The sequence below is a fragment of the Neophocaena asiaeorientalis genome, unplaced genomic scaffold (genome assembly GCF_003031525.2).
Source record: "Neophocaena asiaeorientalis asiaeorientalis breed wild unplaced genomic scaffold, Neophocaena_asiaeorientalis_V1.1 scaffold171, whole genome shotgun sequence".
In the NCBI taxonomy this organism is placed as follows: domain Eukaryota; kingdom Metazoa; phylum Chordata; class Mammalia; order Artiodactyla; family Phocoenidae; genus Neophocaena; species Neophocaena asiaeorientalis.
Window position 1 is genome coordinate 5,906,825 of NW_020174013.1, and position 24,131 is coordinate 5,930,955.

At 39.5% G+C, this 24,131-nt stretch overlaps 1 protein-coding gene across 2 annotated transcripts in view; it reads left to right on the forward strand.

Annotated features, from left to right (window-relative positions):
• Positions 1–564: 564 nt before the first annotated feature.
• EML4 (EMAP like 4) overlaps positions 565–24,131 on the forward strand; it is a 160,520-nt gene continuing 136,953 nt past the window's right edge. For both annotated transcript variants that reach the window (XM_024753567.1, XM_024753566.1), the window contains exon 1: positions 565–848. In XM_024753567.1, the coding sequence (XP_024609335.1) occupies positions 824–848 (25 nt within the window). In that variant the 5' untranslated portion in view covers positions 565–823. The remainder of the gene's footprint in view (positions 849–24,131) is intronic.

Consider the following 24,131-nt stretch of genomic DNA (forward strand, 5'->3'; position numbering starts at 1 on the left):
TACTAACATTCCTTGCTTCTGGTATGTCTTAGGCTCTGCTGTGTGCCTTGGGTTGTGGCATGGTGGCCTTGAGCTAGTCAAGAAGACTCGCCCTCATTTGTCCCTCATCCTACTGGAGCAAAGGGAGAACCCGGGAAATTTGGACCTCTCCCCGCACTTGGTTGCCTCTTTAGTGTTCTAGGACACACGGGGTGACCATCTCCTGTTACAGGGGCTCCAAACGTAAGCTCCGATGGGTCTCCGCGGACTCCCCAGGGGCTGCGAGGAAAAGGAATCCCTAGAAGCTCCTGAGGATCCCATGCCGGAGGTCTCCCCTTATCCCCACCCATTCGGAAGCAGTTTCAAGCCCCAAGTCCCAGGCCCTCAGCAGGCCCATCGCGCAAGCGTAGCCACCCCTCCCGAGCGCGGGGGGCGGAACCCGAGGCCGAGGCAAGGTGAGAGGGAAGGGTCGGCAAGACCCCGCCTCCGGGTCGTCACGTGGGAGGCGGAGTCGGAAGCGTGACGGCGTACGCGGGGGTGGAGCTACCGCTGCGCGCGGGCGCGGGGGCGGGGCGCGGCGGGGCGCTCGCGGCTGCTGTCTGGGAGGGAGGCCGGGCAGGCGGCGGAGCGGAGCGGCGCGGCTCTCAACCTGACGGGGAAGTGGTCCGGGCGTCCGCGGCTGACTGCCCCGTGGTGGACGGACGGACGACGGAGGCGGGAGGTGGGAGCCGAGCCGGGCGCTCGAGAAAGCTAGCGGGTCAGGCTCAGCGTCGGAGACCCTAGTCGGTCCGCTGAATGAAGTGCCCGCCCCGCTGAGCCTGGAGCCCGGCGCTTTCCCCGCAAGATGGACGGTTTCGCCGGCAGCCTCGGTGAGTACGGCTGGGAGTCCTCCCTCTCCTGCGCAGGGTGGGAACCTTGTTCCCGCCACACGCAGCCCGGGCCTGCTCTCCACCCTGCCCCTCGGGATGGCGGCACTTCCACTGCACATGTTCCCCTCGAGCCTGCTGCCCTTCTCCGGGCTCCGGTGGACTCAGAACCCCTCCCCCCATGCCAGCCCTCCTCAGCAAGACCCTCCTTTCCTCCCAGCGTCCTCTTCAGTGCGGGGCCCTTCTTCACCGTAGTGGGAACCCCTTCCCTCAGCGCGGCCCCCCAAAGCTGGTACAGCCCTCCCCATACACTCACGGCTCCCCCCTTCAGGGTTAGGACACCTCTTTCTCAAACCCTGACCCCTTTTCTGGGTACAACATTCCTCCCCCTTCCCACATACCGAGCTCTCTTTCAGGTTGGGGACACCCCTTACCCACGCAGAGGCTCCCTTTTAGGGAAGGGACCCCCATTCCCTCTTCAGGAGGGGGGCACTCCCCCCCGCCCCACCAAGTACTCACTTTAAATTTGGAGTCTTCTTTTAGGTATTTCTCAGAGTAACTGACAACTTCCCTTCACTCCCTCCACTTCTCTGAACATTTTGCTGTGGTGGAGAGAACCAGAAGCACTGAAGCATCATTTGCCTAATACAGGAAAGGAAGAGGTGCATCTGTGTTGGGGGACCCTCTTTATTTTTATTTATTTATTTATTTTAACATAAGTGGGGTTTTAAAATTTTATTTATTTTATTTATTTATTTTTGGCTGTGTTGGGTCTTCGTTGCTGCGTGCGGGCTTTCTCTAGTTGCAGCGAGCAGGGGCTACTCTTCGTTGCATTGCATGGGCTTCTCATTGCGGTGGCTTCTCGTTGCAGAGCACGGGCGCTAGGCACGCGGGCTTCAGTAGTTGTGGCTTGCGGGCTCAGCAGTTGTGGCTCGCGGGCTCTAGAGCACAGGCTCAGTAGTTGTGGCTCACGGGCTTAGTTGCTCCGCAGCATGTGGGATCTTCCTGGACCAGGGCTCGAACCCGTGTCCCCTGCATTGGCAGGCGGATTCTTAACCACTGTGTCACCAGGGAAGCCTGGGGACCCTCTTTAAAAGAGGAGTGAAAGCAGAACTATGCTTGCTGGCTCTGCACGCATGCTGGGGAGAAGTAATCCTACCCAGTTAATCCATAGGAAAGGGGGCCTCTGACAGGGAAAGAAAGGATTCTCCATTTTTGGAATATGTTGTCTTTGTGGATTGGAGAAAGGGAAGTAGGCTGAAGTATCCTTTCAGTGTTCCCTTTCACCCAGATAAAGGTAATAAATTTTGTAACTGGCTAAGGGAATCAGAACTCAAGGCTGGTACTCAGTCTCCTATAATCTCTGTCTGGAATTACTATTCTTTGAGGCCATTGGAATCTGGTTACTGTAAAGATTGAGCTTAGCTGTCATGATGGTGAGAGAAAGTTTCTGCTTTGGTTGATACTGCAGTTAACGTGATACCTGCTGCTGGATTTGTATATTGAGTATTTTATGTGGAGGTAGATTGTATTCAGATGCCTTTCTTTGCATTTCTTGATAATAAATTCCTAGTTGGTTAATGTTCATGGATCAGTGCATAATCTGGCCATAGGCCATACTTTATTCAGACACACTGAGATTAAATGGGTTTTTAAAAATCTAGACTTCCCTGGTGGCGTAAAATCTAAAATAAAAAAGTAGGTTAAAGAGCAATGGACCCATTATAGGTATTAAATAGTAAAAACCATAATTTTGGCTTTGACTTTCTTTGGGGAAAAACACACACACTTTCTTTGGGAAACACACACACAAGTACTTTGAGAGTGGAAATCCTAAAATAGGAGGCAACTGAGTGTTACTCTTTCCTCCCCAAAGGCACCTGTTGTCCATTATCTAACCTTTGATGTCTTATAATTCCTTACATTGTGAAGTTGTTTCATTCTTGGGCTCCTTTTAAAGAGGGATCAACTTTTCACTGCTTTTTTTTTCTTGAAGCCTTATGCCTGGATTTATTCTCTAATCATATTGGACTGAAAGACTTGGCCTTTATGTTCACGAAGAGGTGATCATATACTTAGCCAAAAAACTGAGTGTCTTGGGGGATGTGGTGGGACTGAGATATCTCTGAACTGTAGGCTCCTCAGCCTGTAGGAATCGCGGGATCACTGCTCAAATTAGAATCAGCTTTTACTTCTTTCCTGTTGGTTCTGAGGACGTCGAAGGCTTGCGGAAGCTTCATCTTCTGTGTTTTGTGGGAGTCTTTCTCACTAATTTAAGTTTATTTTGAAACAGTGGATATCCTTGTTAAACAGCTATCCCTTCTTATCCAGTTCATGAGGCAACTGATAGGAGAGACTGAGAGATGAAGATGAATTTTAGTTGAGGCTCCCACTTTTCATCAAGAACATTATAGCTGACCCTGGTGTTGAATTTTTTTATTCATTTGATAATTTTTTTATTTATTTGATGCCATCCTTGGATGGTACCTTGATGAGACTTCCTTTCTTTAAGTATGGTGTTGGTCAGGAGCAGGGGATATACCAGTATTTAAAGAGAGGAACCTATGTCAGCTGGGGGGCAAGAAATGGTTCCTGGCAGTATTTTTGGAGCTGCTTCTCATGAAGATACTTCTCAGCAGGAGCTCTGTGCTTTCTCTTTCTGTCCCCCTTGAAAGAGTAAAACTAGGCCCCATCTTAATTGAAACCTTAAAGAGTTGGGAGTGAGGGAAGGGTAATGCTGGTATATTTTATTGGTAGTCTTTAAACGTAGCTTTACCCAGCTCTTGCCAAATTGCTTGTTTCTATTCCCTGCAGTTCATTAGTCTAGAGCTTAGAGTTACATTGATCTTTATTTTATCATCACGAGAGCCATGAATGTAAAGGCAAGCTCTTATATTCTAGTAGATGTTTAAAAACTTTTTTTTAACCAAACAAGAATTCAAAACATGTGAAGTTCTTCTGGGGTCACAAGTACTGAAAACATTTATTCTCAAGGAAGTGTATGTGTGTGTCTCCTTTTATATACTAGATGAGTTCTTGAAAAAAAGTGTAAGAAAACTACATTTTTATAAGCAGGAAAGCTCAGTGCTTTGTAAACAGTGGTTATAGAGAAGCTCATTATTTAAGGGAATGTTATGGTGCATCATTTTACAAAGTGAAAAACTTTTAAAATTCAAACTGTACCCTTGATTGTTGTGTGTTTAGATAAGGAAAACACTATTATGTGCATTTTATAAGATGTCTAATGGCAATTAAAACTGTGTGTAGTGGTTTTGAAATCACTGAGAGGAACGTTAGGTGATTGTGGGTGATTGTGTTATATGTTCCACATAGAAATTATATACCTTTTGTATTTTTTTTTACATAAAAACAACTAAAGGATGCTTTTAATCTCTACAGCTGATGAATTTCAGGCAGTTTGGCTGGCAGGTGGTAGTACCGTTTACTTCAGGCAAAGTGTCTTTTAGTTCATGAATAGGGTAATATAAAAAAACAATACTTTAGAAACAATTTTTTTTTAACTTAGTGAGGGGAAAACAATCTATCTTGATGTCCTGCCTCCAAATCAGTTTAGAATACACACACATACATGTACAAAACATATATACAGTAAATATTTTAAATCTCAGGTTTATGTGCAAAAGTGGGAAACTTGATACAGCTTTTTTTGTTGATTTTCTTAAGGCAGGGGTTAGGTGCATTTCATGCTTAGTTTTTTTAGCATCTCTTTTTCTTAATAAAGGTTTTAATTTTAAGACTTGTCTTGGGATTAGCCTACAGGTTTTGTCTGTGTTTATGCTTTAAAGAAAGCATATTGTTAACCACATCAATTTTAACTTTTTCTGCTCCAAAGGTTAAAAGCAAAACTCCAAAACTTCTTTTTAAAGACAAATTGTAGTGGATGAAATTGTAGTGTTAGTATAAGAAATGTAACAGTCTCAGTGCAGTAGTAGTATGCTTCAGTTTATGAGATATTTTAAAACAATCTCTTTAACATCACAGTATTAGAACTTATTTCTCATCTCACGTATACTCTTGCTTTCTTAAAGGAACAGTGTAGTATATGATTTTTAAATATTAATCTAGTCTAAAGCATTCTGTATATACTCATTCATATAAAAATGTTTCCCATGTAATAATATTACTTGGGGAATGTTTTCTTACGTGTCCCCTGCATTGGCAGGCGGATTCTTAACCACTGTGTCACCAGGGAAGCCTGGGGACCCTCTTTAAAAGAGGAGTGAAAGCAGAACTATGCTTGCTGGCTCTGCACGCATGCTGGGGAGAAGTAATCCTACCCAGTTAATCCATAGGAAAGGGGGCCTCTGACAGGGAAAGAAAGGATTCTCCATTTTTGGAATATGTTGTCTTTGTGGATTGGAGAAAGGGAAGTAGGCTGAAGTATCCTTTCAGTGTTCCCTTTCACCCAGATAAAGGTAATAAATTTTGTAACTGGCTAAGGGAATCAGAACTCAAGGCTGGTACTCAGTCTCCTATAATCTCTGTCTGGAATTACTATTCTTTGAGGCCATTGGAATCTGGTTACTGTAAAGATTGAGCTTAGCTGTCATGATGGTGAGAGAAAGTTTCTGCTTTGGTTGATACTGCAGTTAACGTGATACCTGCTGCTGGATTTGTATATTGAGTATTTTATGTGGAGGTAGATTGTATTCAGATGCCTTTCTTTGCATTTCTTGATAATAAATTCCTAGTTGGTTAATGTTCATGGATCAGTGCATAATCTGGCCATAGGCCATACTTTATTCAGACACACTGAGATTAAATGGGTTTTTAAAAATCTAGACTTCCCTGGTGGCGTAAAATCTAAAATAAAAAAGTAGGTTAAAGAGCAATGGACCCATTATAGGTATTAAATAGTAAAAACCATAATTTTGGCTTTGACTTTCTTTGGGGAAAAACACACACACTTTCTTTGGGAAACACACACACAAGTACTTTGAGAGTGGAAATCCTAAAATAGGAGGCAACTGAGTGTTACTCTTTCCTCCCCAAAGGCACCTGTTGTCCATTATCTAACCTTTGATGTCTTATAATTCCTTACATTGTGAAGTTGTTTCATTCTTGGGCTCCTTTTAAAGAGGGATCAACTTTTCACTGCTTTTTTTTTCTTGAAGCCTTATGCCTGGATTTATTCTCTAATCATATTGGACTGAAAGACTTGGCCTTTATGTTCACGAAGAGGTGATCATATACTTAGCCAAAAAACTGAGTGTCTTGGGGGATGTGGTGGGACTGAGATATCTCTGAACTGTAGGCTCCTCAGCCTGTAGGAATCGCGGGATCACTGCTCAAATTAGAATCAGCTTTTACTTCTTTCCTGTTGGTTCTGAGGACGTCGAAGGCTTGCGGAAGCTTCATCTTCTGTGTTTTGTGGGAGTCTTTCTCACTAATTTAAGTTTATTTTGAAACAGTGGATATCCTTGTTAAACAGCTATCCCTTCTTATCCAGTTCATGAGGCAACTGATAGGAGAGACTGAGAGATGAAGATGAATTTTAGTTGAGGCTCCCACTTTTCATCAAGAACATTATAGCTGACCCTGGTGTTGAATTTTTTTATTCATTTGATAATTTTTTTATTTATTTGATGCCATCCTTGGATGGTACCTTGATGAGACTTCCTTTCTTTAAGTATGGTGTTGGTCAGGAGCAGGGGATATACCAGTATTTAAAGAGAGGAACCTATGTCAGCTGGGGGGCAAGAAATGGTTCCTGGCAGTATTTTTGGAGCTGCTTCTCATGAAGATACTTCTCAGCAGGAGCTCTGTGCTTTCTCTTTCTGTCCCCCTTGAAAGAGTAAAACTAGGCCCCATCTTAATTGAAACCTTAAAGAGTTGGGAGTGAGGGAAGGGTAATGCTGGTATATTTTATTGGTAGTCTTTAAACGTAGCTTTACCCAGCTCTTGCCAAATTGCTTGTTTCTATTCCCTGCAGTTCATTAGTCTAGAGCTTAGAGTTACATTGATCTTTATTTTATCATCACGAGAGCCATGAATGTAAAGGCAAGCTCTTATATTCTAGTAGATGTTTAAAAACTTTTTTTTAACCAAACAAGAATTCAAAACATGTGAAGTTCTTCTGGGGTCACAAGTACTGAAAACATTTATTCTCAAGGAAGTGTATGTGTGTGTCTCCTTTTATATACTAGATGAGTTCTTGAAAAAAAGTGTAAGAAAACTACATTTTTATAAGCAGGAAAGCTCAGTGCTTTGTAAACAGTGGTTATAGAGAAGCTCATTATTTAAGGGAATGTTATGGTGCATCATTTTACAAAGTGAAAAACTTTTAAAATTCAAACTGTACCCTTGATTGTTGTGTGTTTAGATAAGGAAAACACTATTATGTGCATTTTATAAGATGTCTAATGGCAATTAAAACTGTGTGTAGTGGTTTTGAAATCACTGAGAGGAACGTTAGGTGATTGTGGGTGATTGTGTTATATGTTCCACATAGAAATTATATACCTTTTGTATTTTTTTTTACATAAAAACAACTAAAGGATGCTTTTAATCTCTACAGCTGATGAATTTCAGGCAGTTTGGCTGGCAGGTGGTAGTACCGTTTACTTCAGGCAAAGTGTCTTTTAGTTCATGAATAGGGTAATATAAAAAAACAATACTTTAGAAACAATTTTTTTTTAACTTAGTGAGGGGAAAACAATCTATCTTGATGTCCTGCCTCCAAATCAGTTTAGAATACACACACATACATGTACAAAACATATATACAGTAAATATTTTAAATCTCAGGTTTATGTGCAAAAGTGGGAAACTTGATACAGCTTTTTTTGTTGATTTTCTTAAGGCAGGGGTTAGGTGCATTTCATGCTTAGTTTTTTTAGCATCTCTTTTTCTTAATAAAGGTTTTAATTTTAAGACTTGTCTTGGGATTAGCCTACAGGTTTTGTCTGTGTTTATGCTTTAAAGAAAGCATATTGTTAACCACATCAATTTTAACTTTTTCTGCTCCAAAGGTTAAAAGCAAAACTCCAAAACTTCTTTTTAAAGACAAATTGTAGTGGATGAAATTGTAGTGTTAGTATAAGAAATGTAACAGTCTCAGTGCAGTAGTAGTATGCTTCAGTTTATGAGATATTTTAAAACAATCTCTTTAACATCACAATATTAGAACTTATTTCTCATCTCACGTATACTCTTGCTTTCTTAAAGGAACAGTGTAGTATATGATTTTTAAATATTAATCTAGTCTAAAGCATTCTGTATATACTCATTCATATAAAAATGTTTCCCATGTAATAATATTACTTGGGGAATGTTTTCTTAACTTTTAATTTCTTAATGGTTGTCTCTTGAAGGGCTCAAGATAGGCTTACGTTATAATATGGCATGAGTAGTAACTTGTACATCTGTAACATGAGTTAGCTAGAGTATTTCTTAATGTGTACCTATTTTTGTGACATTCTTATTGCCCTTTAGGAGCTTACTGTCTGGTTTTAAATACATATCTAGAGATTAAAGTACCAGAAATGGGAGTTGAAGGGGGAAGCACCATTTAGAATGCAGTGCTATGTATCAAGCGTGTAACTTCTGAGAGACAACGTTTGGAGATTCTGAATTTATCTCTATAGAGACTGGCCTTTTAAAACCATGAAATAATTTATTTAGAAGTCCAAATACTAGGGAATGATATTACTAGGTCTTTTTCTGCTTTGTATTTAAGTGTGAATGGCATGTAGGACAAGTACCGTATTAATTTTATGTATATGAGTCCATTTCTATTACATGTAAAACTTCAATATTTGTTCATAAGAAATATGACAGGGCTTCCCTGGTGGCGCAGTGGTTAAGAATCCGCCTCCCAATGCAGGGGACAAGGGTTCAAGCCCTGGTCCGGGAAGATCCCACATGCCGTGGAGCAGTGAAGCCCGTGCGCCACAACTACTGAGCCTGCCCTCTAGAGCCCGCGAGCCACACCTACTGACGCCTGCGTGCCTAGAGCCCGTGCTCCGCAACAAGAGAAGCCACCGCAATGAGAAGCCCATGCATCGCAACGAAGAGTAGCCCCCGCTCACCGCAACTAGAGAAAGCACGCACGCAGCAAGGAAGAGCCAACGCAGCCAAAAATAAATTTAATTAATTAATTAATTAAAAAAAAAGAAATATGACAACATTTTGATTTTATTTTAAAATTTATTTATTTATTTATGGCCGCGTTGGGTCTTCATTGCTGTGCAGGGACTTTCTCTAGTTGTGGTGAATGGGGGCTGCTCTTCATCGTGGTGCTTGGGCTTCTCATTGCACTGGCTTCTCGTTGCGGAGCACAGACCCTAGAGCACACAGGCTTCAGTAGTTGTGGCACACGGGCTCAGTAGTTGTGGTGCACGGGCTTAGTTGCTGTGCGACATGTGGGATCTTCCCGTACCAGGGCTCGAACCCATGTCACCTGCATTGGCAGGCGGATTCTTAACCACTGTGCCACCAGGGAAGTCCCAACATTTTGACTTTAAAATAGATGGATTCTAAAACTTTAAAATAGTCTAAGGAAATAATGTGCTTCCCAAATCTGTAGTATATTTCTATGTCTCTGTGATATCTTGTCCTATAGTTTTAACTGTCACTGTTACAATGCTTTAACTTTGCATATTGCTTTATAGTTTACAAAACTTTATCTCATTTTATCTGCACACTAACCTTGGGAGAGAAGAAATTATTTCCTCTTTCATAGATGAGGAAACTAAGGTTCAAGGAGTTTGCAGTTTTTAAAAAGACTATTCAAATCCAGATTTTTCTTTTCCTTTTTTTTTTGGTGGGGAGCCTAATTTGTAAGGTTTGTATCCAATGAGAACACAGTACAAAAGAAGAAAGAAAAGAAATTATCTTTTGTTCTAGTTTATCTGTATTCAGCTGACGTTATCATGTTGATGTACTTGTTTTTACTCTTTTCCTATGCCTCCTTTTTTACACAGTGAAAATTATACTGTAGATATAATTTTGCATTCTGGTGGTTTTTTCATTAGATCCTAACCATTTTTTTCTTTCTTTTTTTTTTTTTTGGCTGCATCGGGTCTTTGTTGCCTGCGCGTGGGCTTTTCTCTAGTTGTGGCAAGCAGGGGCTGCTCTTCCTTGCAGTGTGTGGGCTTCTCATTGCCGTGGCTTCTCTTGTTGCAGAGCATGGGCTCTAGGCGCGCGGTCTTCAGTAGTTACAGCATGCGGGCTCAGTAGTTGTGGCATATGGGCCCTAGAGCGCAGGCTCAGTAGTTGTGGCTCACGGGCTTAGTTGCTCTGCAGCATGTGGGATCCTCCTGGACCAGGGACCGAACCCGTGTCCCCTGCATTGGTAGGCAGATTCTTAACCACTGTGCCATCCGGGAAGTCCCCATTTTTTTCCACTTGAACTCAGATTTTTCTGATGGGGTCCAATGTTCTTTTCCTTACACTATTACTGACACTTTATAACCCACTTGTACATTGACTCTAACATACCTGAATCTGAGCTCCTCATCCTCTAAATCAGCTTCTTTTTCTTATTTTCCACTGTCTGTAAGGATCACCCAGCCTTGAAATCTTAGAACCATGTTTGACTCCTGGCCATTTTTGCCTACCACATTAAAATCTCTTCTAAGACTTATCAATCCTTGTCACCTTTTCCCATTCCTTACTTTCCTTTTCCACCACCACAGTTGAAGTCCTTATTTTTCTGTGTTTGGATTATTGCATAGCCTCAAGAATCTCCACTTGTCTATAATTTGTTGTGTGTGTGTGTGGGAGCTTCAGACTAATCTTCCTTCAACAGTGCTTTGACTCTCCCATTCACTCTTCCAGATTGCTTCATTGCCTTAATGACTAAATTCAAGCACCTTAACCTTGTTGTCAAGGGTCCTCCATTATCTGTTTCTACTGTCTTAACATGTTCTGGCCTAATTGACCTATTTCTTTTTCCCCATATTTGATTGGCTTTTTTCCATCCCTGTGACTATTCTCTTTTGAAGTACCCTTCAAGGCCCAACTCAAATATTGTTTCCTTTCTGAACACCTTTCGTTATTTGTTCTCTTTCATTCCCAGCTTAAAATATTCACCCTTGAACTTTTAACATAAGAACATTTTTAGGGCACTTATCACAGAATATTTCTTCTCAAAAGGTAGAAGTAATTATTACAAGTCCTAAAATGATTGTAAGTCTTATTTCCCCAGCCAAATTGTAAACCCATTGAAGGCTGACACTCTTATGTATTTTTGAAATCTCATAGCAGAGCAGTGGAGATTTCATGACCCTATAAAATTGGGGGAAAAAATATTAGGGAACCAGTATATAATTGGCAGCTTACAACCTTCGCTCTTACCATGGTTGCATAAAAAAATAATAACTTGAATTTTTTTTGGCTGCATCGGGTCTTTGTTGCCTGCGCGTGGGCTTTTCTCTAGTTGTGGCAAGCAGGGGCTGCTCTTCCTTGCAGTGTGTGGGCTTCTCATTGCCGTGGCTTCTCTTGTTGCAGAGCATGGGCTCTAGGCGCGCGGTCTTCAGTAGTTACAGCATGCGGGCTCAGTAGTTGTGGCATATGGGCCCTAGAGCGCAGGCTCAGTAGTTGTGGCTCACGGGCTTAGTTGCTCTGCAGCATGTGGGATCCTCAGTGGGCTTTTCTCTAGTTGTGGCAAGCAGGGGCTGCTCTTCCTTGCAGTGTGTGGGCTTCTCATTGCCGTGGCTTCTCTTGTTGCAGAGCATGGGCTCTAGGCGCGCGGTCTTCAGTAGTTACAGCATGCGGGCTCAGTAGTTGTGGCATATGGGCCCTAGAGCGCAGGCTCAGTAGTTGTGGCTCACGGGCTTAGTTGCTCTGCAGCATGTGGGATCCTCCTGGACCAGGGACCGAACCCGTGTCCCCTGCATTGGTAGGCAGATTCTTAACCACTGTGCCATCCGGGAAGTCCCCATTTTTTTCCACTTGAACTCAGATTTTTCTGATGGGGTCCAATGTTCTTTTCCTTACACTATTACTGACACTTTATAACCCACTTGTACATTGACTCTAACATACCTGAATCTGAGCTCCTCATCCTCTAAATCAGCTTCTTTTTCTTATTTTCCACTGTCTGTAAGGATCACCCAGCCTTGAAATCTTAGAACCATGTTTGACTCCTGGCCATTTTTGCCTACCACATTAAAATCTCTTCTAAGACTTATCAATCCTTGTCACCTTTTCCCATTCCTTACTTTCCTTTTCCACCACCACAGTTGAAGTCCTTATTTTTCTGTGTTTGGATTATTGCATAGCCTCAAGAATCTCCACTTGTCTATAATTTGTTGTGTGTGTGTGTGGGAGCTTCAGACTAATCTTCCTTCAACAGTGCTTTGACTCTCCCATTCACTCTTCCAGATTGCTTCATTGCCTTAATGACTAAATTCAAGCACCTTAACCTTGTTGTCAAGGGTCCTCCATTATCTGTTTCTACTGTCTTAACATGTTCTGGCCTAATTGACCTATTTCTTTTTCCCCATATTTGATTGGCTTTTTTCCATCCCTGTGACTATTCTCTTTTGAAGTACCCTTCAAGGCCCAACTCAAATATTGTTTCCTTTCTGAACACCTTTCGTTATTTGTTCTCTTTCATTCCCAGCTTAAAATATTCACCCTTGAACTTTTAACATAAGAACATTTTTAGGGCACTTATCACAGAATATTTCTTCTCAAAAGGTAGAAGTAATTATTACAAGTCCTAAAATGATTGTAAGTCTTATTTCCCCAGCCAAATTGTAAACCCATTGAAGGCTGACACTCTTATGTATTTTTGAAATCTCATAGCAGAGCAGTGGAGATTTCATGACCCTATAAAATTGGGGGAAAAAATATTAGGGAACCAGTATATAATTGGCAGCTTACAACCTTCGCTCTTACCATGGTTGCATAAAAAAATAATAACTTGAAGACCAAAAAAATTATCATACACAATCTCAGAATCCTTTAAAATATTAAATAACTCTTTGTGTTCTTGTTTTCTTCTTATTTCACCTGAAATAAATGAAAACTTTCTTCCGGACTTTTTTGGGAATATGGTAAAGAACTCTGTGCCAGGTTCTAGGGTAGTGTTTTTCAAGTGCAGGTCTTGTGCATCACCTATTAAGGATTTAGAAATCAATTTATTTGCAGTCAAGACAAATACTAAAAAGAATGAGGAGGAAGAAAGAAAGATTATAAAATATTGGTGCTTTGCATGATATTGCTTCAAGAAACTTAATTTCAGTTTTATATGTTTGCCTTAGATGGCAGTAAAATTTCTTTCTAGGGGTCACAATCAGATGAAAGGTACACTTTTAGTGTCTGTTCCCTATCTTTGAGAGACCAGGTCGGAGGGCTTACATATATATATATATATATATAAATGTGGATGAACAATGAGAAGTAGTTATAATGAATTGTGCTGTTTTTGAAGTTTTTAGAATCTGAATATAATGATTAGAATATAGTTAATATCAGTAGCAGCGAAAGTATACCTATAGTTCTAGAATCAGTGTAATTCAGGCAAACTCCATATGTGGAAATGTGGCTCTATGAAACTGGTAGGCTAGGGTATGTTATTTACTTTGCAAAGCATTCACCATATTGTTTTTTCAGCTTTCCTGATGGAGTTGTATGTGTCTTGACTGGTTCTCCACCTCATTAGCTTTACCAAATCTATCCAGTCTCTAAGGCATGGCTCAGGTACGCTTGTTTTTTGCTGGAAGCTGCACCTAATTATTCTAGTGTTGCACTCAGACTTCTGCACTGTAGTGCTCCTCAAGTAGAGGAGACCGAGTGCTTACACCTAAGGGATCTGGGAGTGTAGCCAGAAATTGAGTCTACTTAACTTAAAAATTCATATGATTATTTTGCAACCATTATAATAAAGATTAGTCCAGACAGGAATCACTGATAGATGCTAAATCTCTGGGGATATTTTTGATGAGGAGCAGAATGTTTGCATGGTCTTAAATATCTCCCCATATATTGCTTAGTAGTTACAAGGGGAAAAAAATAGTAACTCTATACAGTGATGAAATCAGACAGCACCTTGAGTGCATGATCAAAATAAATAGCACCGGTGGACCTTGTGTGCCTCTGAATGTGATGCCTGCGAAGAACACATCACTTATGTAGTCCGCCAGCCGGGAATGCATAACCTGAATGTAATCCTGAGGAACATTGAACTCCAAATGGGGAACATCCTGTTTTTTAAAAGGGTAGGGGGCGAGACTGTACTTTTTTAAATGTTAATATTATAAAGACAAAGAAAGGCTGTGGAAATGTTCCAGATTAAAGGAGACTAAAGAGACATGACAACTACTTGTAGTACCTGATTCTAGAATGGATCTTGTATTAGAGGGGGAAATGATATTAAGGATATTATTGGATCATTTGGCAAAAATGGAATATGGATGGTAGATTAGATAAAGGTATGGAATCAATGTTAAATTTACTAAAGTTGGTAACTATCCTAAGGTTCTGTAAAATAATGTTTTTATTCTTAGGAAATACACACTGAAATTTTTAGGAATAAAATGCCATGATATATAACCTACTCTCAAATGGTTCAGAAAAAATAATGTAACATGTATATATGTTTTATATATATATACACATATATGTATATATAGAGCTGTGTATTTACGTGTGTATATATTTGTATGTTTGCGTAGAGAGGAGGAGGGAGGGTGGAAGGATGCTCTTATGCAAGTAATGCAGATGAGTAAAATGTTAACAATAGATGAATTTGGTTAAAACTGTACAGGTGTTTCTTTGTACTATTCTTGTTCTTACTGCTTTTCTGTAAGCTTGAAATTATTTTTAAATGAGAAGTTTTTAAAAATCATATGAACTTTGCATTAAACTCCAAAATATTGCATTTTAAAAATAAAGAAATGGTTCCTCTCCCAGAAAATTCCAGGCAAGCTCTTGGGATAAAACTGCAGCTCCAAGAATATGTTCCACGTATATCATGTGGTTTCCTTTTATCCCTAGGCTTCAGTTTGAGAAACATGCCTCTGGGCCAGAGACAGCTGTGGTTCAAATTTAGTCGACAGACATGTTTTGTTTGGCCCTTTTGAGTGTGTTAAAAATTGGGAAATTTCACATAAAAATCTGCATGTTTGGTTTCTCTTGAAAAATGGAATGATATTGCCACTGTGGACTTGCATTCCAGATGATATATACTCACTGAGTGATGCATCAGGTAAACAGCCTCAGTTCTTGCTTTATGCCTAGCTTGTTTCAAGTATTTACCTTATTGCCTGGCCTCTATAGGCATATGTTTGCAGCCTTTATCTTACCCAAGAGGTGTTGGGAGTGTCTTCTTTGTGGTCATGGCAATTTGAGAATTAAGTTGTTGAAATGATGCCCTAACACCTGCTAACATTTAAGTGTATGTATCCTATAAACAAGGACATTCTCCTACATAACCACATTACAATGAAGAGAATGAGGAAATTAATATTGATACATTACTACTATTTCACCCTCAGACCCATTCAAGTTCTGCTAATTGTTTTAATAATGTCTTTTATAGCAGAAGGATCCAGTTCAAAATCAAATGTTGTATTTAGTTGTCATGTCTCTTTAGTCTCTTTCAATCTGGAACAGTTCCTTAGTCTTTCCTTGGGTTTCATGACCTTAATGCTTTGCAAGATTGCAGGCCAGTTGTTTTGTAGAAAGTCCCTAAATTTGAGGTTTCCTCCTGATTAGATTCAAGTTATGTATCTTTGGCACAAAAGCCACACAGGTGAAGCTGTGTTTTGTCTCATTGCATCCTATCAGGTGGCACACAGTTTTGATTTGTCCCATTCTGGTAATGGCCATTTTGACCATTTGATTAAGGTGGTGTCTGCCAGGCCTTTCCACTGTAAAATTACTTAAAAAAAAAATCTTTGTAAGGGCTTCCCTGGTGGCACAGTGGTTGAGAATCTGCCTGTCAATGCAGGGGACACGGGTTTGAGCCCTGGTCTGGGACGATCCCACATGCCGCAGAGCAACTAGGCCCGTGAGCCACAACTACTGAGCCTGCGCGTCTGGAGCTTGTGCTCCGCGACAAGAGAGGCCTCGATAGTGAGAGGCCCCCGCACGGTGATGAAGAGTGGCCCCCGCTTGCCGCAACTGGAGAAAGCCCTTGCACAGAAACGAAGACGCAACACAGCCAAAAATAAATAAATAAATAAATATATACATTTAAAAAAAAATCTTTATAATTAGTGTTTTGTAGGAGGTACTTTGAAACTGCAAATACTCTGTTCCTCATCAGAACCATTTGATTAAGGTGGTGTCTGCCAGGCCTTTCCACTGTAAAATTACTTAAAAAAAAATCTTTGTAAGGGCTTCCCCGGTGGCACAGTGGTTGAGAATCTGCCTGTCAATGCAGGGGACACGGGTTTGAGCCCTGGTCTGGGACGATCCCACATGCCGCGGAGCAACTAGGCCCGTGAGCCACAACTACTGAGCCTGCGCGTCTGGAGCTTGTGCTCCGCGACAAGAGAGGCCTCGATAGTGAGAGGCCCCCGCACGGTGATGAAGAGTGGCCCCCGCTTGCCGCAACTGGAGAAAGCCCTTGCACAGAAACGAAGACGCAACACAGCCAAAAATAAATAAATAAATAAATATATACATTTAAAAAAAAATCTTTATAATTAGTGTTTTGTAGGAGGTACTTTGAAACTGCAAATACTCTGTTCCTCATCAGACCTTCAAATTATTGGTTTATTTATATCTGTATGAATCAGGTATCCTATTTTTTTTCCAATGGGTTATAATCCATTACTATTTATTTTGATACTCAAATTGGTCCTGTTTTGGCTATCGGCGACCCATTCATACTGGCTTCTGTATTCTTTCGACACGTTCCCATCGTTCTTTGAGGACTTTCTTGCTTTTTGGCACAATAAGGTGATTCAGGTGCACAATTCAGCCCATGATAACTTGCATATATATTTTAAGTAGGGTTCAGGTGAGATTTTTGAATTAAGTCATTTTAAGTTAGCGAACATTCTTTATGGTTCTTGTAATTTTGTAACTGCATAATAGTTTATCTTACACTTAAAAATTGTGTTAAACACATGGACTAGACCATTAATGTAAATTAGTTTGAAGGTGTTAGCTCTTAAGTGGGAAGCCATTCAGGATGTTTGTTCTTATGTTTCTACATTTAAACAATCAGCAGTTATCTTAGAGCAAGGTGCTGTTAGGTGGTGTGTGTTGTTGGGGGGCTTGGGTAAAAGAAAACAGATTTAAGCAGCAAAATCAACCTTTTTTTCCCCCTTAAAATGTTGTGATCATCTTTCCTTCTCAGTGAGTATAAATATAAACTTTAATGCATCGTATTCCATTATTTGGACATCTGATCTGCCTAAGCTGTGTATATGGAACATAATTTACCTTATTCTTGACGACTGATGGGGGTTACTATGAGCATTAGACATGGTTCTGTGCTGTAATACAGTGATGCCTCTGAGAGCTATTTGTGTAGAACTGTTTGCTCCATACATTGAGTGACCCTAGACAGTTATAACTGTCTTCCTTGCTGTTTGTCACCTAGTGTCAATGTACTTTATCCTTTCCTTTCTTTTTATTTAATTATTTAAGAAATCTCACCCATAATATTTGAGCTTATATATCTGGAAAGATGACTCTTCTCTTATTAGACCTAAAATTTGACAATAATTTCTTAATGTCAGATATCCAGCCAAATATCCCTGATTGTCTCAAAAGTGTCATTTTACAGTGGTTTGTTTAAATCAAGGTTTTAAACAAGATCGTACGTTGCATTTGGTTGTTATGTCTCAAGTATTTTAATCTATGTATTTCCCTTCTCTTTTCTTTTTCCCTTTGCAATTTGTTAAAGAAGCTAGACCTTTCTTCCTGTAAAGTTTAACATAAGTACTGATTGTATCTTTTGGTGTTTTTTTTTTTTCAAACATGTTTCTTTGTCTTCTGTTTATCCTTTAAATTGAAACTTACAGATTTTTATATATTTGATGTATTTTGATCTGCTACCATTACTCTTCTAAAATTTGATGCTTAGATTTTCCCATCTTTGACTTCTGAGAGTATCTTCACACTGCTTCCTGAGTCCTGGTCCTAGTGCTCTTTCTTAGCTTCCTTGCTTTCTGATGTGATAAGATGTTCAAACTTTTCTTTTACACTTCCTGTTCCAATTCTGCGGTCAGCTGTTTCTTTAAGAAGTTGTGGTTCCTGTTGGTAGGAAGTGGTACTCTAGGCTCTAGAGGTGCTCATTGTTAACTGAATTGGTTATTGTTTCTAATCTAGCCATTCTTTTGATTTCCAATTTTAAATCTACTGTAGGCTAGGAAACCAAATAACAAAGCTGGTTTGACGTACATAAGGATTGTTTTGGACCTCAAAAAAGAACCCAGAGATCAAGGTCTATGCCTTTTTAAATTGTATGGTGTAGCACCTACGGGGACAGAATCATACCTAATAAATATTGCTAATGTTAGTAATATGTGAATAACATAATACCAGATGTTCCTCAGAGTAAAATAATAGACTTCTGAATGAGGCCTTTAATAATAATAAAATACCTGAGCTTTTAGTTCACAAACTTGATGATATGTGCATGTTTTAAATTATAGACAATTTATGCTCCCTGTATTTTCTTTTGTTGAGATTATCTTTCTTTTGTTTCTTTTGTTTCTTGTTTTTCTTTTAGGATAAATCTTTGGATCAGTGAGGTGTTAGTATCTTAGAGAGTCAAATTATGCTATATTATATTTGTCATATTCCATAATAAGAATACACTTCTTTTCATTTAAAAACTTTTTTCCAGAGAATGTACTTCTTCAGACTTTCCAAAATTGATGAGTTCCTAAAGTTGAGATGACTTGCTGTTTTAAAACAAAACTATTTAGTTTTGATATCTGACATTTTTCCTTAAATCGTTTTTTACTCTTGTATGTTGGTCTCGAGCAACTGCTTATGCTGATCTTTAAGTGACACGTTAGAGCAAATGACAAAATTTGCATTTTTCTTTGAGCCATTTGTTCCAGAAAAGTGTCAAAACTGACTTCTGTTGATGAGTGAGTGGGAATTTTATTTTATTTTATTTTTTAATTTGAAGGATATCCGGTTTTCAGTTTAGTTGGGGCATAGCCTTTGATTTTCTTTGACTGCTTTGAGTACCTCTTGGCATTCATCTTATTTCTTTAATCCTCTCCACTTTTATTTAGTGAAGATATGGTTTTTGGCACAAACAACATTTTCTTAATTTTTAGGATCTATTATTATGGGTCATTTGAGATAAGGTATTGGGGAACAAAGTTTAGAATAAAGAGAATGGCTGGGAAAGTAATCAATATTTGACTAATTTTCTTGAAACTTTTGTGAGTGCTTGTGGGTGAGATTTCATGATTATATGCACACTGAAACTTGCACACTGTGAAATTCCTTATCTTGGTTCATTAGTGCATACTATAATGGGGCTAAGGTTATGGGTTCGAGTCTCATATAGGTCACTTTTTTGTGTGTGTTCCTGATCATAAACACATTCATTAAGTAAATAGCTTTTTTTTTTAGTAAATAGCTTTTGATTAGCTTCTTTGGATCATACTCTGTGCTAAGTGCAGTGGAAAATTGGCTTATGAGACACTCAAAATCCCTGCTCTCATGAAGCTTATAATTCTGTGGGGGATTCAGGCAGTATTTATTCGGGAAATATTTATTGAACGCTTGGTCTGTGCTCAGCACTCTTCCAGCTATAAACATAGTCCTTATGGAGCTTATGATGTTGGCTTTTAAAATACAGAGTAATAAGGATGGTGATGGTGAAGTATAGGAAGCTTTGGAAACAAAGGAGGGCTGTCTTAAACCTCCACCATCCAGCCTTTTATGTTTTTTTCAAATGCATGTCTTTGTTTAGGGTGTAAGCAGAAAAATAGAAGTCAGGTCACAGTAGCCCTCCCAGCTCTTGAAAATGGCTTAAAGGAATGACATTTAGTTTTTTTTCCCTATTCCCATACACCTGAGAAAATGATAAACTACCAACAGTGCTCACTTTTGTTGCAGTTTTCAACCTGTGCGGAGACCATTGTCAGCTGTGCTCTCCTGGTGTCGTCCTAATTTAAGTCAATGAATTCAATAACTTCTATCCTCTCTCTGTTATCTGTACAAGTGATACTTTTCTAAGGTATTTTTCTATGTGTTTGTTGCAGTATGAGTCCTGTGATTAAATCTATGGTCTTCAATATACTTGCTTTAGGAAATAATCATTGATGCGGCAGGTTATGGACATGGATAACTTTTTGAAAGGGAGTAGCAAAGCAAAGGCACTAACCTTTATTCCGCTGTGATTTCAGGAACTATGTCAGACACTTTTCATAAATTAACTAATAACTAAACGGCAAAAAAAAATTGTTAATTTCAGTTTAAAAAAATAGCCTCAAGGGTAACTTTTAAGTAGATTGAATAAAACTGAACTTGTTATTACAACCCTTCATATGAGGATGATGGTTATAGTGACGGACTTTTTGTGACTGAAATGAACTATTGATGCCAGTATGAAAATCTAATAATTCAGCAAGTGCTACGTGCCAGGAATTGTTTTCATACTGGCAATATATCAGTGAAGAAAAGAAACAAAAATTCCTACTAAAGTATATATTATAATGAAGGGAGATAGACAGTAAGCAATTTTCATGAAATTATTCACTCTTCAGACATTATTGACTCCTGTATAAACATTGATGTCGCATTGTTGATTATAAATATACCATCCTTTTTTCATAGAATAGATGGTGATATAGCCTATGTGGACTTTGGTTGTGTCAGATAAGCTAAGGGAAAAGTAATTTTCGGGATGCAAAAACAGGTAGGTAAAACATTGACAACTGTGCTAAGCCTACTTTATCATCATACATCTTAGTCACTGTATCTGATGATATGACAGGGTTTTGGAATAGTATATATACTTCTTAGATGTCCATTCTCAGATTCTTAATTTGTCCTTTTTCATATTTAAGGCTTTATTGTTTACTAAAATACTTTTATGTGTTTGGACATGTATTCCCTTGAGTTTTAGTATTTTTTTTTCTTGTGGAAAAAAATTAATTATATTTCTATAAAATCTTTTTTTCCTCCAGGTTAATTACTATAGATCACTGTTTATCAACCTGGATTCACGATCCCTACTCAGTTACTAAGGAGAATTCCCAGGATGCTGTGGAGCTCTCCAGACAGCTGTTTGTGGGTGGTAGTGAGGGTAGAGGCAAACAGTGGGTTGTGTGACCAGGGTGAGGTCACCTCTTTTACCTTCTGGCCCTCTTTCTTTCCGGACTTTAACACCTACTTTGGTACTTAAAGCAGTTTGGGCTCTTGCTGTGCTCTGAACAGTTGTTTAGTAGTAGCACCTATAAGGTAATGTTAGATGTTTTTTTGATGGGACTCACGGGTGTGACTGTGTCAACAGCAACAACAAAAAAGTTGTTTCAGGAGTTTGAAAACCATTGATGTAGTTTTAGGCAGATAGTTTTAGGCAATGTTTTAATGTCTAGAAATTAATGTCTTCGCATTTGATCTTTCCTGCTCTCATTTAACCTGCATATGGCCACTGGATTCTTTCAGTACAGCATTTTTATTGTCACTCTCCAGCTTAAAAGCTTTTTATCATTTTCAGTTTCTGTGAGATAAACTCTTAGCTTGGGCCACCTGGCTCCAACTGTACTTTTCCAGTCTCACCCCTTTTTGGGGAATGTTATGTGGATTCTCTCAGTATCCCTTTTCTTGCCTCATTTATTGCTACCTTGTTTCTTCTTATGCCATTATTTATTATATTATATATTACATATATAATATATTAACAGAGTTGCCATAATACCCTAGGGGAAATTAGGGAATTTGAAAACCAACAGGTAAGATTATGACACGTTCCTAAGAGTTGTATGAGAAAGTATCTTTAGAGCAAGGTTTTGTGAATTGTTTTCTTTTCCTGCTTATTAACCTGTTCCTTCCTCTCATCACTGGTATTTTGTATAACCCTGCATAAGCCAATCTGCTTTTTTGCCAAACCTCATTGGACTTCCTTAAAACTGAGTATATTCTGTTCCTTTGGGAATTTGGTAGTTTTGTTATCAAATACAATGCATTCTTGATAGCAGATTCTCACAGTCATTTGTTTTAAAACATCACTGAACACCTCATTATCATATCTTGATTTTAGTGAAAAAGAGTGGAACTACAGAGTAGTTTTGAGAATTCAAATTTTTTAAATCAGCTTTATTGAACTATGGTTTACCTGCGATAAACTATGCCAATTTCAATTGTATAATGGGTCTTGAAAATTTTGTATAGTTGTGTATCCACTACCACAGTCAAGATATAGACCATCTCTCTTGTCCCAAGATGTTCCCTTGTACGTCTTTGCAGTCAGTCCCTTCCCTCTACCCCCACTGATCTGCTTTCTATCCCTATATTTTGTCTCTTCTATAATATCGTGTAACTGGAATCTTATAATCTGTGGTCTTTTGTGCTTTTAACTTAGTGTACTTTTTAAAAATAAATTTATTAATTAATTATTTTTGGCTGTGTTGGGTCTTTGTTGCTGTGCGTGGGCTTTCTCTAGTTGCGGCGAGCGGGGGCTGCTCTTCGTTGTGGTGTGCGGGCTTCTCATTGTGGTGGCTGCTCTCGTTGTGGAGCACAGGCTCTAGGTGCGCGGGCTCAGTACTTGTGGCTCATGGGCTCTAGAGCACAGGCTCAGTAGTTGTGGCGCACAGGCTTAGTTGCTCCGCGGCATGTGGGATCTTCCTGGGCCAGGGCTCGAACCCGTGTCCCCTACATTGGCAGGCGGATTCTTAACCACTGCACCACCAGAGAAGTCCTAACTTAGTATACTTTTGAGATTCATCTGTGTTGCATGTTTCAGTAATTTGTTCCTTTTTATTGCTGAATAACATTTTACTGTATAAATATACCACAATTAGTTTATCAGTTCACCAGATGATGGGCATTTCAGTTGTTACCAGTTTTTGGCTATTAAGAATACAGCTGCTGTGAACATTGGAATACATGTCTCCCTGTAGCCCTGCAGCCACTAGTCTACTTTCTGACTCTATGCATTTGCCTATCCGGTGCTCATTTTTTAAAAAGTGGGTTGTTTGGCTTATTATTAGGTTTTGAGAGTTCTCTGTATACTATGGATGCAAGTCCTTTATCAGTTATGTGTTTTGCAGATATTTTCTTCCAATTTGCAGCTTAACTTTTCCTTTACTTAACAGTGTCTTTGAAGAGTGAAAGTTTGGGGTTTTTTTAAAGTTAATTTTTATTTATTTATTTATTTATTTATTATGCTGTGGGGCATGTGGGATCTTAGTTCCACGACCAGGGATCGAACCGAAGCCCCCTGCATTGGAAGCGTGGAGTCTTAACCACTGGACTGCCAGGGAAGTTCCTGAAAGTTTTTTATTTTGATGAAATCCAGTTTATCGATTTATTAAGATGAAGTTCAATGTATTATTTTTTTCTCTTATGGTATATTTTGTGTCCCATTTAAGAAATCTACCTAACCCAAGGTCACAAAGATTCTGAAAGAAAACTCTTTCTCTGCTCACAACACTTCTGACACCAAATGTGTGGGTTTTCCACACCAGGCAATTCTAACACTACCTGGAATTAGTGCAGATCCTGCAGGTTAAGGGTTCAGTCCCTCAAGACTGCCTCCCTGCTCCAGATGCCAATTACAAGTTCAGACTTCAGGTACTTCTGACTGACCACTTATAAATGTGAGATTTTCATGCCCCCTCCTTGGGTTTAATAATATGCTATAACAGCTCACAGAACTCAGGAAAACACTTTACTTACTATTACTGGTTTATTATAACGGATATAATGCAGAAATACCCAAATGGAAGAGATGCATTGGACAAGGTACTTAGGAAGGGGTGTGGAGCTTCCATGCCCTCTCTGGGCGTGTCACCCTCCCAGCACCTTGATATGTTCATGAATCTGGAAGCTCTCTAAAACCCATCATTTAGGGTTCTCTTGGAGGCTCCAATACATAGGCATGATTGATTGAATCATTGGCCAGTGTGGTTGAGCTCAGTCTCCAGTCCCTCTCCCCTCCCTAGAGGTTGAGGGGTAGGACTGAAAGTTCCAACCCTTTAATCACAGGGTTGGTTCTTCTGGCAACCAGCCCCCACTCTCCAAAAGTCACCTCTTTAGCGTAAACTCAGGTATGGTTGAAAGGGGCTCCTCTCACCCCTATTACTCAGAAAATTCCAAGGGTTTTAGAAGTTCTATTCCAGGAAATGGGGACAGAAATCGAATATATATATATATATATATATA